This window comes from Eurypyga helias, unplaced genomic scaffold, assembly GCF_000690775.1.
Source record: "Eurypyga helias isolate BGI_N326 unplaced genomic scaffold, ASM69077v1 scaffold3793, whole genome shotgun sequence".
Taxonomy (NCBI): Eukaryota; Metazoa; Chordata; class Aves; order Eurypygiformes; family Eurypygidae; genus Eurypyga; species Eurypyga helias.
In genome coordinates, this window is record NW_010242980.1 from 901 (window position 1) to 14,665 (window position 13,765).

General features: G+C 42.7%; 1 protein-coding gene across 1 annotated transcript in view; it reads left to right on the plus strand.

Moving 5' to 3' along the window:
* Positions 1-5,334: 5,334 nt before the first annotated feature.
* Positions 5,335-13,765, plus strand: part of LOC104507822 (BMP-binding endothelial regulator protein-like) — a 42,981-nt gene continuing 34,550 nt past the window's right edge. Inside the window, exon 1 of the mRNA XM_010149233.1 lies at positions 5,335-5,667. Within this exon, the coding sequence (XP_010147535.1) occupies positions 5,372-5,667 (296 nt within the window). The 5' untranslated portion in view covers positions 5,335-5,371. The remainder of the gene's footprint in view (positions 5,668-13,765) is intronic.

Here is a 13,765-nt window from a genome sequence, read left to right on the forward strand (position 1 = left end):
CCCATTCCTCAAAGTGGCAATGCAGATTTTTGTGGCTGTCTGTAAAATGCACACAAGTTGACCATTATTCACAACTTCTAATTAGAAGCATCTTGAGGGTTTCTCTTTGCAGCCAGCTGAATGCTCTGAATTCTGGCGATGTGGATTTCATTAGCCAACCACAGGCTGAGAAAAGGTTTTCAATTGAAGATGAATGACAGTTAATCCTACTGCTATTCTGTTTGTCTCTGGTGCAGGCTTAATGAATGACTACACACATCCTTGCTCATGTGTTGGCAGAGGGAGTGCAAACATGGCATATGACAACATACCGAACAGTGTCTAATCACTGCAAATTATAGCCTAAATAATTCCTCCCCTTAACAGAGCAGGATCAGGTTTCTCTTGCTGAATGCAGCACGATGGGCCACGTCCTCCTTTCCTCAGAACGTAAGGCCTGGAAAACAGCAGAACGGCAGGGCTCCATTTTGCTGGGAGAGGACAAGCAGCAGAGAGGCTTTAGAGAAGAGGAATGTGCTGAGTAGAACTGGTTTAAAGACAAACTTTTTTTTCCACAGGAAATTCTGAGTTCTGGGGGAAAAAAATTGGGGAATTTTCTCTATTTCAGAATAAAACATGGATTTAAAAAAATATATATGCTTTCCCAGTGTAGGGTAAAAAAGAGAGGGAGGGAGGAAATAATGTAAAATAAGCAAACCCACTGCATTAGAAGCAAAATTCAAAGTAAAATTGGGCTGGGAAGTGCAGGGTCTGGTGCTTACAGCTCAGCCAGCATTCCCATGGCTTCTGGTTTTCCTTCTGCAGAGCTGGGAGCTGAGCCCTGGGTATAGCAGGGGAGCCCCAAGCTTCAGGAAGTCTTGTGGTCCCTGGCTACAGGGCAGTCTTCATGGCAGGGCTGTCCTGGAGCTGCATACCCGGAGAGTCCAGGCTTCCAGGCAGCCCACCAGGTGAGCTGGCAGGAAACCAGCTTGGAGCCTTGCCTGTGCAGTGTTGGAAGTTCATTGAATCCGATATGTTTCCCTGAAGAATTTCAGTTCTGATGAATTGGCATTTTCCGGTGAAAACCTGTTTTGTTGCTAAATTCCTCACCAGCTGTAGGCCTGGATGCCAGGCAGCAGCAATTCTGGCACCTTGCACTTGCAGGTACTTTCTCATGCGTGTTGTTGGGATGGTGTCGAATCCTTAACTAAAATATGTGTGGTAAAAAGAGGAGAGAGCAGAGGATCGCAGGGCTGGTGTTATTTACCTGTCCCTCTAGTGCAGGAGCATTTGTTGCTGTTGTTTCTGTGCTGATCTTTTGCATGAAGCTGTTTGCTGAGGATTTCTCTACCGCTTTGGCACTAAATCTTTAGAGAACAGTTCTCGAGGACGACTTTACCATGAAAAATCATGAGAACAATCGATGGGAGTTCCAGCATAAGGAACTCAGTGTGCGATATGCATAAATCCAGAAAGATTTTTATATGCAGTTGAGCACATAGCGTGCCAAGTTAAGAAATCAAGTAACAAGTTGGTTAAGCATCCTTCAAAGAAAGGGGAAAATTGGAAACCCCTAAAAAGTAACTCAGAGAATATTCCTTTTCTGCACATCCCCAGATGGGACAGATGCTCCATACTTTGGCATCACATCTCTTGTATTCTGATCCTTGTCCAAGTGAATGGGAAACTCATCCATTTGTAGAGGGGGAAATAAAGTGGGGTATAGGCACCAAGAAACTCTTCCAAGCAATTTCTGTCTGCCAAGGAGACCTTTTCAAACATTGCTCCGTAGCACAGTCCTGTCTGTCACAGCTCTTGTTGGTTTATAGAAGCCAACTGAATTTTCTGCTTGCGAACAAAGAGGTACACACTGCACAGTGCGATCAGGCTCTGAAAAAATTATCATGCTTGTAGGAATAAATACCCTTCCTTGTTACCCCAAAAGGGAATAAGTTCTGTCATAGAAACCTTAAGGCTGTTCATCAGAGCTAGAAATTACCCTTCCATCTGAACAATTACAGCAGAATATAGTGTAATTAAACAATACCCAGCTAGAGGAAAGTACATCCTTTTGTGGTAGTGTCTTGAATCAAATCCAGTAATCAAAGCAGGAGTCTCTAGATTTTAAAATGTGCATTTTTATATGCTGAGATGAAAATCCACAGTTTTATGTTATTCTTGGCTGCATACCTAAAGTTATCGGAGCAATATGTAACAAGTAGATTAACTTAACTCTGAGCAATATGTAACAAGTAGATTAACTTAACTCTCGTGAAGGGCAAGTTAACCTTTCGTAAAGAACCTGAGTGATTTCACTGAAAGTCAGTAAGTGTTGGCTTGAGAAAACAAAGATGTAAAAGGAAAATCAAGGTAGAGTCATTAGCCAGTCTTTTGTGATTCTGCCTAAAGTCAGCAGCTTCTGAGGGAGCTCATTAAGGGGAGAAGTTGAACACGGATTTAAAAACTGCCGTTATCTTCTGAAGGGAGCTGTCTGAGAATTTGGTTCCCAATGCTTCAAGCTTTGAGAAAGTTTGTATGATTCTCAAGTCTGAAGAAATCTTAATTTGTAAGTTAAGGGAAAGTTTTTTTCTAAATGCCAGCACAGAAGTATTATTCTGGTGCCTGCAAATCAAGCTGTGTTTTGTTTTGTTCAGTGTTGTCAGAAGCAAAGACAGCTGGATTTTGAATTTGTCCAACAATGATAATGTATGAAGCAGCTTAAAAGCTTTCCTTCTTGCCACTGTGCTGGCCTTGTTAACAACTGTAGTCTTTCACAATTTCTCAGTTGGCTGGGTGCAAAGTGCCTTTGGAGGAGGACACAGTGGCCCTATCCATGCTGGGCTTATTAGATAATTTGAAACTGTTTTCAGGCATAGTCAGCTCAGGACATACTTGTGCTACCACTGGTAACCTATAGCAATAAGAAATCATGAGGCAATAGGCTAGTGACTAGGGATGCAGAATTGTGTGCACAACCTGGCTGGGTAAATCCTTCCCCAAACTCTTGGTGACACGGTGTAAACCACACGAGCACCAGGACAGTATGTCCCGATAGGAAAGCCACAATTGCTGTTTGCACCTCACCCTGCTCCTCTGTGGTGTGGGTAGGAATTGTCATAGGAAAACCCCTTCTATAGCCACAATTGCTGTTTGCGCCTCACCCTGCTCCTCTGTAGTGTGGGTAGGAATTGTCATAGGAAACAATGGCATGTGTTGCTAAGAAGGTTTCCAGCTTTGAACTGAGTCACTGGTATGTTAATTACTTACATGAGGATACGGCAGGGTTTGGAGTGCATAGTGACAAGTACTGATTTACAAGAGGAAAGGGTGGTGCTAAGCCAGCCCACACAACAAATGTAGAAAGCTGGAGTTACTCCTGCACCATGAAGTGCTGCTGTTTGGTATTTTTGACCAGGCAGTGAGAACAGGGTAAAATCTGGATTATCCTGTTTAAAAGCAAGTTCCTGTGTTTATCCTTAACTAACTGCTGCACACAAGTAATTTATAGGAATAAATTACTGTCAGCAAAGTGATTCATGATCTTCAGATGCAGAGTTACCACAGAGATGTGAAGTAGTAACTTTCATCAGATGTTGGAAAAAATTTGAAGAAAGGCCATTTTGGGTAGAAGTTAAGCAGCAGTGATTCTTGGTGTTGTATTTATCCCATATGATACTAAAATTGCTTTCCCTTATGAGAGACATATTTACTCTATAAAGGATGGAATTAATTTAATTTACAGTCACCCAGGTTAGAACTAGAAGCTTAGCCTCCACCTGGCCTCTAGGCCCTCTAGAGTATCACTGGAAACAGAAAGCCATTCAGCAGGTAGTTTATTCCCTCTGCATTAGACACCCATGTTGTGAGAGCTGCATGTTTCTCTCCATCAAAGAGAGTGGGCCCAGACAGATGACTTAAGCTAGACACCTAGCTTTTGGATAGGTACAGACAGATAAAATGGATTACACCCACGGAAAGTAATTTTGATCAAGAGAAGTATGGCCAGCAGGTCGAGGGAGGGGATTCTCCCCTTCTATTCTGCTCTCATGAGACTCCACCTGGAGCACTGCGTCCAGGTCTGGAGTCTTCAACAGAAGGACATGGACCAATTGAAACAAGTCAAGATGATCCGAGGGCTGGAGCACCTCTCCTGTGTTGAAAAGCTGAGAGAATTGGGCTTGTTCATCCTGGAAAAGAGAAGGCTCCAGGGAGACCTTATAGCACCTTCCAGTACCTGAAGGGGCCTACAAAGATGCTGGGGAGGACTTTTTACAAGGGTCTGTAGTGACAGGACAAGGGGTAACGGGTTTAAATTGAAAGTGGGGAGGGTTAGATTAGATATCAGGAAGAAGTTCTTCCCGGAGAGGGTGGTGAGGCACTGGCACAGGTTGCCCAGAGAAGCTGTGGATGCCCCATCCCTGGAAGTGTTCAAGGCCAGGCTGGATGAGGCTTGGAGCAACCTGGTCTAGTGGAAGGTGTCCCTGCCCATGGCAGGGGGCTTGGAAATAGATGGTCTCTAATGTCCCTTCCAACCTAAACCATTCTATGTACTAGAATTGCAAAACCTTACTGTTAAAACAGATTGTGGCAGAGCACTTAACTCCCAGCCACTAGATGAAGGTTGGATGTTTACCATCATTCCTCACTGTTGCTGGCTTATGAAGACAACTTCAAAAGGTTGATAATTAACACCTTTTGAACGAACAGTTTGAATCCAGTTCAGAATGCCTTCTTACAATAGCTTTACCCATCTGACGTCTCTTTGTGGGGATCTTTTTAACTCTATTTACCCACACAAAATAAAGTACTTGTGTTGGGACGGATGTATTCACCCAAATGGGTAATCAGTATTGGCTTTGCAGGCAAGAAAAGGATGTTTTCCATAAGGTGGTTACTGATGAAGTCTCAAGGGTTACGGACACCTTTGTATACCCATGACCTGTGCAGTGGGTGACAATGGCTAAAATTCTGGGGCCCCTGCAAAATCAGCTAGAAATTTGCCCTAGCGTATTCAATTTGCAGAATTTTGCAAGAGCCCTCTTTCAGCGTTGAGAGTAGTTGTGGCTCCAGATTTTTCAGGATAAACCCATTCATAGCAAGGATGAACAAAAATAGCCAGGGGCAGGCATGATTGCATTGTAATTGACTGTGATTTAAGAAACACTGCACTTGCCAGAGGCACTTACTGGGAGGCATGTAGAAATCTAACAACATTATCAGGGGGAAGCCAATGGTTTTGTTTAGGTTCCCATGAGCACTGTTTCACAAACATAAGGCAGAGTTTGTTGTCCTCAATTTCTTCTTTTTTTTTTTTTTTTGGTGTGTGTATGTTTTTGTCTCATTTTTATTAGGCTTGGAAATCTCATGGGATGGAGACAGTTTTGTGGAAGTCATGGCTGCACCCCATCTGAAAGGAAAACTCTGTGGTCTGTGTGGCAATTACAACGGGCACAAGCGAGATGACCTGATTGGGGGGGATGGGAATTTTAAGTTTGACGTGGATGACTTCGCTGAATCCTGGCGTGTGGAGTCCAACGAGTTCTGCAGCCGCCCGCAGAGAAAACCTGTGCCTGAGCTGTGTCATGGCACAGTCAGGGTGAAATTCCGAGCTCACCGTGAATGCCAGAAACTCAAAGCAGGGGCGTTTCAGAGCTGTCATTCAACAGTGGATTATACCACATTTTACCGGTAAGCTTGACTTGCTGCAGAGGGAGATAGTAAGTGACTGTGCAAGGAGAAAAACCACACAGTTGGCCCAATTTCAGTAGTGTTTGAGAACATTCTTTGAACTGCTTTTGCTAAGAATCAATATCCAGGCTTAGAGCTACATTATGATGAGCTTTCCTGAGTCAGGAATCAGAAGATGGTCCTGAGCTAATAAGGACCCGAGACGCCAGCAGTGAGAAAGGCAGGCAGGCTTGTGATCACCTAAGAGAAAAAGTACTTTTGGAGATTGAGGAGAGAGTGGAAAGAGACTTCAAAACGTTTTGGTCAGCTCTTTCTGATTTCAAAGTCAGCTGTCAAGTTGAGGCTGACTTTAATTGCTGTTGCTTGTGGTCCAAAGAAGTGTGTCTTCCCAGAAGCATTTTGAAAATTACTTTCTTAAAGCAGGGATATTAAATATTACTAGTGCCTCTTTGGATGGTGTAGTCTGTGGGCTGAGAATTTGAAAGGAGAGAGTTAACAAAAAGTGCAGTGCATGCCCTACTGCCCTGGGAGCAAAGGAAGACGGGTGAGGATCTAGAAGCCTTGTCTGAATGAATTATTTAAGATTTTCTATCTTTAAAATGCTTCCAGTCTAAACCACAGACACATCATTTCTGTTCTTTAATTGGCATAAGTTTATTTGCCCCTCACCCTGTAAATAAAATTGGCTTTTCTTTTGATTGCCTGACATAAAAGATAAAAGCAAGCTGAGTCAGAGTTGTACGATGGCGGATGGAGCTGCCTGATTTCTGTGCTAGCAGCTTTCCCCACTTGTGCACATCTGCTGAAGTATTGGGCTTATGAGGAAAAGCTTTCTAAAATGACTCCATTTCCCTTATGAATTGCTTTTCCTCTTCTTTTATGAGACAGAAAGCCTTTTATCTACCCCAGCAGAATACGCCTGGGACTGGGAAATGCTAGAAGACACAGTTTGGCTTGTAGTCTGTGTGCTTCTGCATTTAGTTTGCTATAGTGTATCCCTCTGCTAGGAGCCTGGCAAAGAGTGAAGATTATGTTGTGCGCAGGTTATAATACTTTATCTTTTCCAATGGCTGAAGGCACAGCAGAGCGCACTAGAGATGCTCACAAACACACACAGTGTCTGCTGAATGCATTTCAGCAACATTCCCATCTTCCTTCCATCGTCCTCTAAAGGTAAGTGATGACAATGCAAATGGAAACCAGGCACAGCGAGATTTGTTTCATTTTGCAGTGCATTTTTTGTCCCTGTTTTAAAGTAGCTTGTGATTAATTTAGTGCAATACACTTCCTGACACTACAGCAGAAAATGATTTATATTTTGGGTACAGCAGCCAGAAAAAAAGTCTCTATGTGCTTGCACACAAAAATTACTGTAGAGCATTTCTGTACCTTTTAAATCATGCCCTGGAAAGACAGTGAAATTAAGCAAGTCTTTAATTTGATTATGTCCTTTTGTAGAAAAGTCCTAAGGAAATTCTGTGTTGAAATGACCATCATATTCTGTCAGAAGTAGCTGTTTGCTTGCTTCCATTTAGATGATGCCAGCTGTTAGGATGCCCAGCTGTTAATACAGGAATCAAAGATAAAATGCAAATTAAAATTAAATGATAGTATTTTGTAAAATGCTACTTCTTGTTAGAAATGGACAAAGTTGTAGCAAGCAATTTATTCAATGACCATGGCCATTTTTGATACTAGGAAATTCCAGCCATAAGGTAATGATTATGGGACACTCATTCAAGAAAGTTCTGGGAATCTTTCTGCCATAAATCTTTGTATATATGAATACGCACATGCCTGTGTGTGTAAAATGTCTAAATATGAGTACTTAAGAGATTTGCATTTTTCATGAATTTTTTCAAAGAAGCCATTGCTGGTGATTTGCATTTGCAGAAAATATAAATTACCATTGAAAGAAATTTAAATTAACATTTACAGCTGTTTACTGAAGTCTTTTAGAAAAGCATATTTAGTCAATGTTTTCTAATTTCAGGCTAGGTTTAATTAAAATTTTTTCAATACTGCTTTTCTGACTATGAACAAGCTCCGAGCTGTAAGAGAAGTGAAGATGCAGAATGGTAGGGTCAGGTTTATCTCCCCTTTGATTTGAACAGCTTCTCAGTTTTTAACCTCCAACATTACATATTATGGAATTTTTTAATTTGAAATACTGCATTCTCAAGAGCTAACCTTTCGTGGTCATTCTTGCCTATATTATCAACATTGTCTCATTTTCATTATGCTGCTCTGGTAGTGACCTGCTGTTAATAAGAATTCTCAGAAATAGAAATAAACAAAAATTAGGGTGTGTTTTCTCCAAATACCAAAAAAGGCAGCGAGCAATGCATTGCAAACATTAGTCTGACATTGTGTTACCTAGGAGATTTCTGTGAAGACATCTCAAATTCATTTTAAGTCTCATTCTTTTTACAGCTGTAGTTTCTCCTTTTGTTAGCCATCCAAAAAACATATACAGCAAGATTGTCATGATTGTTAAGTGAAAAGGGTACGGTTAATGTTTTAAAGAATAGAGATCTAGCTGCCTGGTTGTGGGCTGAGGAACAGCTGACTCCTGCGCTTGACCTTGATAGGTCTGTGAGGAGAAATGGTTGTTCACCTTACACTTTAACCCTTTTTTTGATGTCACTTTGGTGACTTGTGTTTCTCTGCAAAGCACATGGTAGAGGAAAGCACAATATAAGCACACAAGAAAGGATTCTGACATACTCCAGACTGCAAACTAGTAATTTCAGCATCTAATTTTATACCACTCTTTTAATTCTTCGGTTTTTTTGAACTAGACACATTTTATGGGCTTATTTTTTATGGATTTGTTTTGTTTAGTTTTGGGTTGATATTTTTTGTTTGTATTTAATGCATTGTGAATTGTTCAGTACTCATGAGTAATAGTCTAAAAATAATCCTTGGGGTTGAACTTTACGGAGGAGAGTTCATTAATCAGGGAAATGATTTTGACTTTTCACGAGATTTTGGTAAAGTCTAGGTAAAGAAGAGACTAGCGGTGACAGTCATCACCACTGCAATTTGTCTGTTTTGGTATTTTAATATGGCTAGCAGTCCTGGATTGGTCAGGTTACTCAGTAGCAGGTTCTTAGAGGGAATACTTTGACCATTTATGCAATAAACCTTGCACTCGGAGTTCTGAAGCTGCTTTTGAGTATAAGCAGCATCAACAATAGGTGATACCATCTTAATTTCTAATGCTGCAATTACAGGAAAAAAAGCTGTATCACACTATCAAGAAACATTATGGTACTATTTAAGCTCTTGGATGAGGATTTGGGGAGCACAGGGGACTTGAGGACAGAGAAGAGGACTTTCTATGCTCAACAGATGACTGATCTCTTTGTGTATCTTTGAGCTGTGCTGAAGCAGGGGCATGGAGGTGACTCCAGACCCAGTGAGGCCAGGGAACAAAGTGGTATTGGGGGCAGGTCCCCAGTGTGCCCCCATGCCTGCTTTGCTCAGCCGTGGCTGACACCTCTTGGGAGCTTCCTTGAGAGGCACAGGAGCAGGCAGCCCCAAACAGGGCTGCAGGGACCACAGTGAGAGAAGCACAGCAATGCTGCTCGATCCAGGGACAAGCTGGGCTGCAGGAGACACTGTAAAGGAAGGCACAGTACTGATACCCCTAGTATCACCTGCCCTCATTAGCATCCATGGCTTGCTAGTAGGGTTTTTTTGGTATCACCAACAGATTTGGAACATGACATCAACATGATATCAGTATATCACCCATCTCTAATACATCTACACAGCAACTGAGTTCATAAATGACTTGCTAGATGTTGCTCGAGATTCTCACTACTGCTATAACTTGGAAAAAATATTCAGTGTCTTGCTTTTGCCATGTAGTAGGTTTCCCCATTTGACACTGGAAATCTGTGCTCCTATCTCTTGCGACAAGTCTTATTATTGATATTACTCTTCCTATTATTATTATTTTTATGATTGTTGCTGTTATAATTATTATTACATTTTTAACAGACAACAGCAAACAAAATAATTAGTTACTTTTTTCTCTTTTGTAATTGTCCTAAGAGGTATTTTTTTTTCTCTCAAACACATGAATTTAATCATACTCAGTATTTTATGGCAAGCAGTAAATAACATAGCCTAATTTGTTTGAATTTGTTAATCAATTACATTCAGGAATTAGAAATCTACATTATTGCAACTCTTGTCTTAAATGTGCCTTGTGACTGTGCTGACATTACTCCATCTTTGCGCTCAGTTAATCAGTTAATGAGCTTCTATTTCAGTTAACCAATTAACTTTATGCAGTTAACTGCTGCAGTCTTGCAGTTTTTCTAAAAGTTTCCACATAACTAGAGAAAATTCTATTGTTTACAGTTACACCATAAATTGCCATGTTGTGTAGTCCATCAGCTGCTCCCTGTTATGAAGTTTGACAGATACACCATGAATGGCTGCAGAGAAGATGTGAGCCGTAGCATTACAAAGTTAATTATGACTTCTTTTTAAAAGATTGGGACCAAGGGTTTGTGGCTTTGAAGCAGAAGGTTTGAAGCTTTTTTTCTCCTGTTAACAATGATGTCCTACAGCTGTAAAGTTCATGTGGTTATGCCCCTATGTTCACTCAGCAGGATGGTGCAAAAGAAATGCACACTGAAGAATGACTCCAGAAGAGCCATTTCAAGCGTTAAAGGGATGGGTGGAATTGGGATTTCTAGAGCCCTCTGTGTGCTGCCAAGGGTGTGTGTTGCAAAATTCTCCCATTGAGGTTTTCTGGTCCTGGCTGTGCCTGTGGGCACAGCAGTCACCAGCACTGCTCCAGCTGTGGCTGGGCTGCTCCAGTGCTCTGTGGTGTAACCGAAGGGCGGCTGTGGCTCTGCCCACCAGGGTGACGCTTGTCCCTGCTCCTGCACCAGCCTCAACATCTGTCTTTCCACCCACCCCAGGACAGAGCTCATCTGTCCCCCCTGCTTCAAGATAGGCTAGCGCTGTTGGCTTGAAAAAAAGGACCCATGCACAAAGCAGTGGCTGGTCCCCTCGCAGAACAGCACAGAGCAGGGGCAGTTGCTCCCATTTGCCCTCAGTAGGGATGTTTCTGTGCCTGTCAGACCGCCTTCCTGAAGCTGGCCCTGGGGCTGGGTACTAGCAGCAGTGTGACCACAGTAGAGGAGCTCAAGTTGGAACAATTTACTCAGCTTCTTGGGCAAGTTGTCATGAAGCAGCTGTATGGCCCAGGGGGCTTATGGTTAGAAAGGAATTTAAAAATGTTAGAAATAATAATTGTATTTTTTTTAAGCAAATGTACACCAGCACTAGATGCTTCACTTTCCTGTCTGCTCTGTTCATCATCTTTGAGTCTTCTACCCATTTGAAGTTAACACTGGAGCTTTAGTTGCTTGCATTGTTAAATGCTTAATAATTCAGGCTTTCTGTGCAGAAATACTCTGTAGAGTAGAATATCATTCTACTTATACAAGGTTTTCCTCTGCAGATCTGCACTGGGGAAACGCACAAAGGACTAAGCCTTAATGCATAGCCACTGGGAGAGCCGGTGTTCCCAGCCCGTATAACGGTGCTGGTGCTTGGGAACACATTCTCCACACATACCTGGCTGGGCTACCTGCTGCCTTTACTTTATGCACCCATACGAATGGACATTATTCCCCAAACTCCTTCTAAATTCCAGCCTGTGCATCTTGTGTAAGGCTGTGATGAACTCACTGACATACAGGTAAGAGGCACCATGACTTACACTGCTGGTGACTGACAGTACCAACAAGTGGGAGAAAAAGGAGTTCATGGTGTCAGATGCACTTTGGGATTTCCAGCAGCAAGTATCAAACTTTGCTACCTATATGCTGATGGTAAGCAGTACTGCAAAAATGTTGCATATATATAAGCCTATAGATCAACACTGCTTTAAGCCTCCTCAAAGTGTTTTGCATCTAATGTTCACCAAGGGTGCAAGCTGCCAGAAAAATCACAGACTCACAGAATGGTCAGGGTTGGGAGGGACCTCTGGAGATCATCCAGTCCAACCTCCCTGCCCAGGCAGGTTCACCCAGAGCAGACTGCGCAGGAACGCGTCCAGGCAGGTTTTGAATATCTCCAGGGAAGGAGACTCCACCACCGCTCTGGGCAGCCTGTCCCAGTGCTCTGGCACCCTCAGAGTAAAGTTCTTCCTCAGGCACAGGTGGAGCTTCGTGTGCTCCAATTTCTGCCCGCTACCCCTTGTCCTGTCGCTGGGCACCACTGAAAAGGGTCTGGCCCCATCCTCTTGACACCCGCCCTTTAGATATTTATGAGCATTGATAAGGCCCCCTCTCAGCCTTCTCTTCTCCAGGATAAACAGACCCAGCTCCCTTGGCCTTTCCTCATAAGGGAGATGGTCCAGATGGGCTAATCATCTTTGTAGCCCTCCTCTGGACTCTCTCCAGGAGTTCCCTGTCCTTCTTGAACTGGGGAGCCCAGAACTGGACCCAGGACTCCAGATGAGGCCTCACCAGCGCACAGTAGAGAGGGAGGATGACCTCCCTCAACCTGCTTGGCCACACTCTTTTATCCCTGGATACCATTGGCCTTCTTGGCCATGAGTGCACATTGCTGGCTCATGATTAAAATACTGTTTAGATTTAAGGCTTAGAAGTTTGGATTTAGACAAATAGATTCAGTGGTCAGAAAAGATAAATCTGAAGCCAAGCTGAGCTCAGTTATCTGCAGATCATGATTCTTCTTCATCTTTCCCCACACCCCTGCCCCTGGTGAGGTATTTTTCATGTAACCAAGCCCCATCCACTTGTGTCTGTTTAGAAAAGTACCTCAGGAATTTGGGTCTAGGAAACATTCTTCTCTTTGTATCAGTGGTTATTACAGCTGTAAGACATTGAAGCAGTGCCAGAGGATTCACAGATGTCTCCTTTCCTGTTGAGGTATTGGGAACAGGGGGATGAGGGTAGAAAGGGCTCCAAAATCTGACAAGACTGTAGTGTTGGACAGACACCATTCACCTGGGACTGTCCGTGGCTTGCTTCCAGACGAGAAGCGTATGCTTGCCTGATGACCCACTTTGTGCTTCCCTGTATGGGGACAGTTAATGATTTTTTTTTTTTTAACAAGGAAAGATTTTTTTTTTATACGAAAACCAGATGAAGCAGCATACCACTCTGTCATTAAAACCCAGGGAATTTTCTTTCCCTTCAAAGGATGGCATGTCTGGAATGTGTGCTTACCTAATTTGCTTACCTAATTGCATGATCACAACATTACCTGATGCTGACCTTTTACACTGAGGAGATGTTATTTCCTGCTGGTTGCAAATACAATCTGAGGCTTCATTTCTCTCTTTTCCAGGGAAGAACTCAATTTGTGATTCTCATGCATGCAGGTATGTAGAGGCTTATTACAAAAATCTGCTTCTGCCTAGTAAAGCTTCATTTCTTTCTGCTTTATTACCTGGCTCAATGAAATTCAAGTCAGGTGTTTCATAACAAAATGCTGTCTTCCTCATTTCCCAGTGTCTGGCAGATGTGAGACTCTGTGAAAATTTAAGGTAAATTTGACTGAGACAAAAATGATCCTGAAGGATGGTAGGAACTATGGAAAGGGAGGAGAGGGGGAGACGTATAACAGAAAAGCAGGGTACTGTAAGTGCCCTTCTCATTTGTCAATATGGGCTGCGTTCTCAGAACTTGTTGCTCCTGGATTACCTTTAACAGAGGTCTGGTAGGGTGGTTTTGTTTGTTTTTCTACAGTGTCTTGGAGTCATGGGATAAAATCCTGATTCACTGAAGTCGATGGGAATTTTGCTATATTTGGGCGACAAGCTTTCATCATTGTGACTGTTCCTGTCCCATGTGGGTTTGCTACACTAATCTCATGCATCAGTTAGTAATCCTTGTCTAGCCTTCCCACCATTTGCTGTACCACAGACAATTTAAGAAAGCTTCAGCTGGTCAGAGACAGCGGGTCCATTCTTTACTGGGATAGACTAAGTGAAACAGTCCCAGATCCTGTCTGCTTGCCATTTTTTTCCTCAGGGAAACCTGAGGGGTGGCTTTCCAATGAAGAACTCCTCGTTTGTCTGGCCCAGGCAATTGAGACA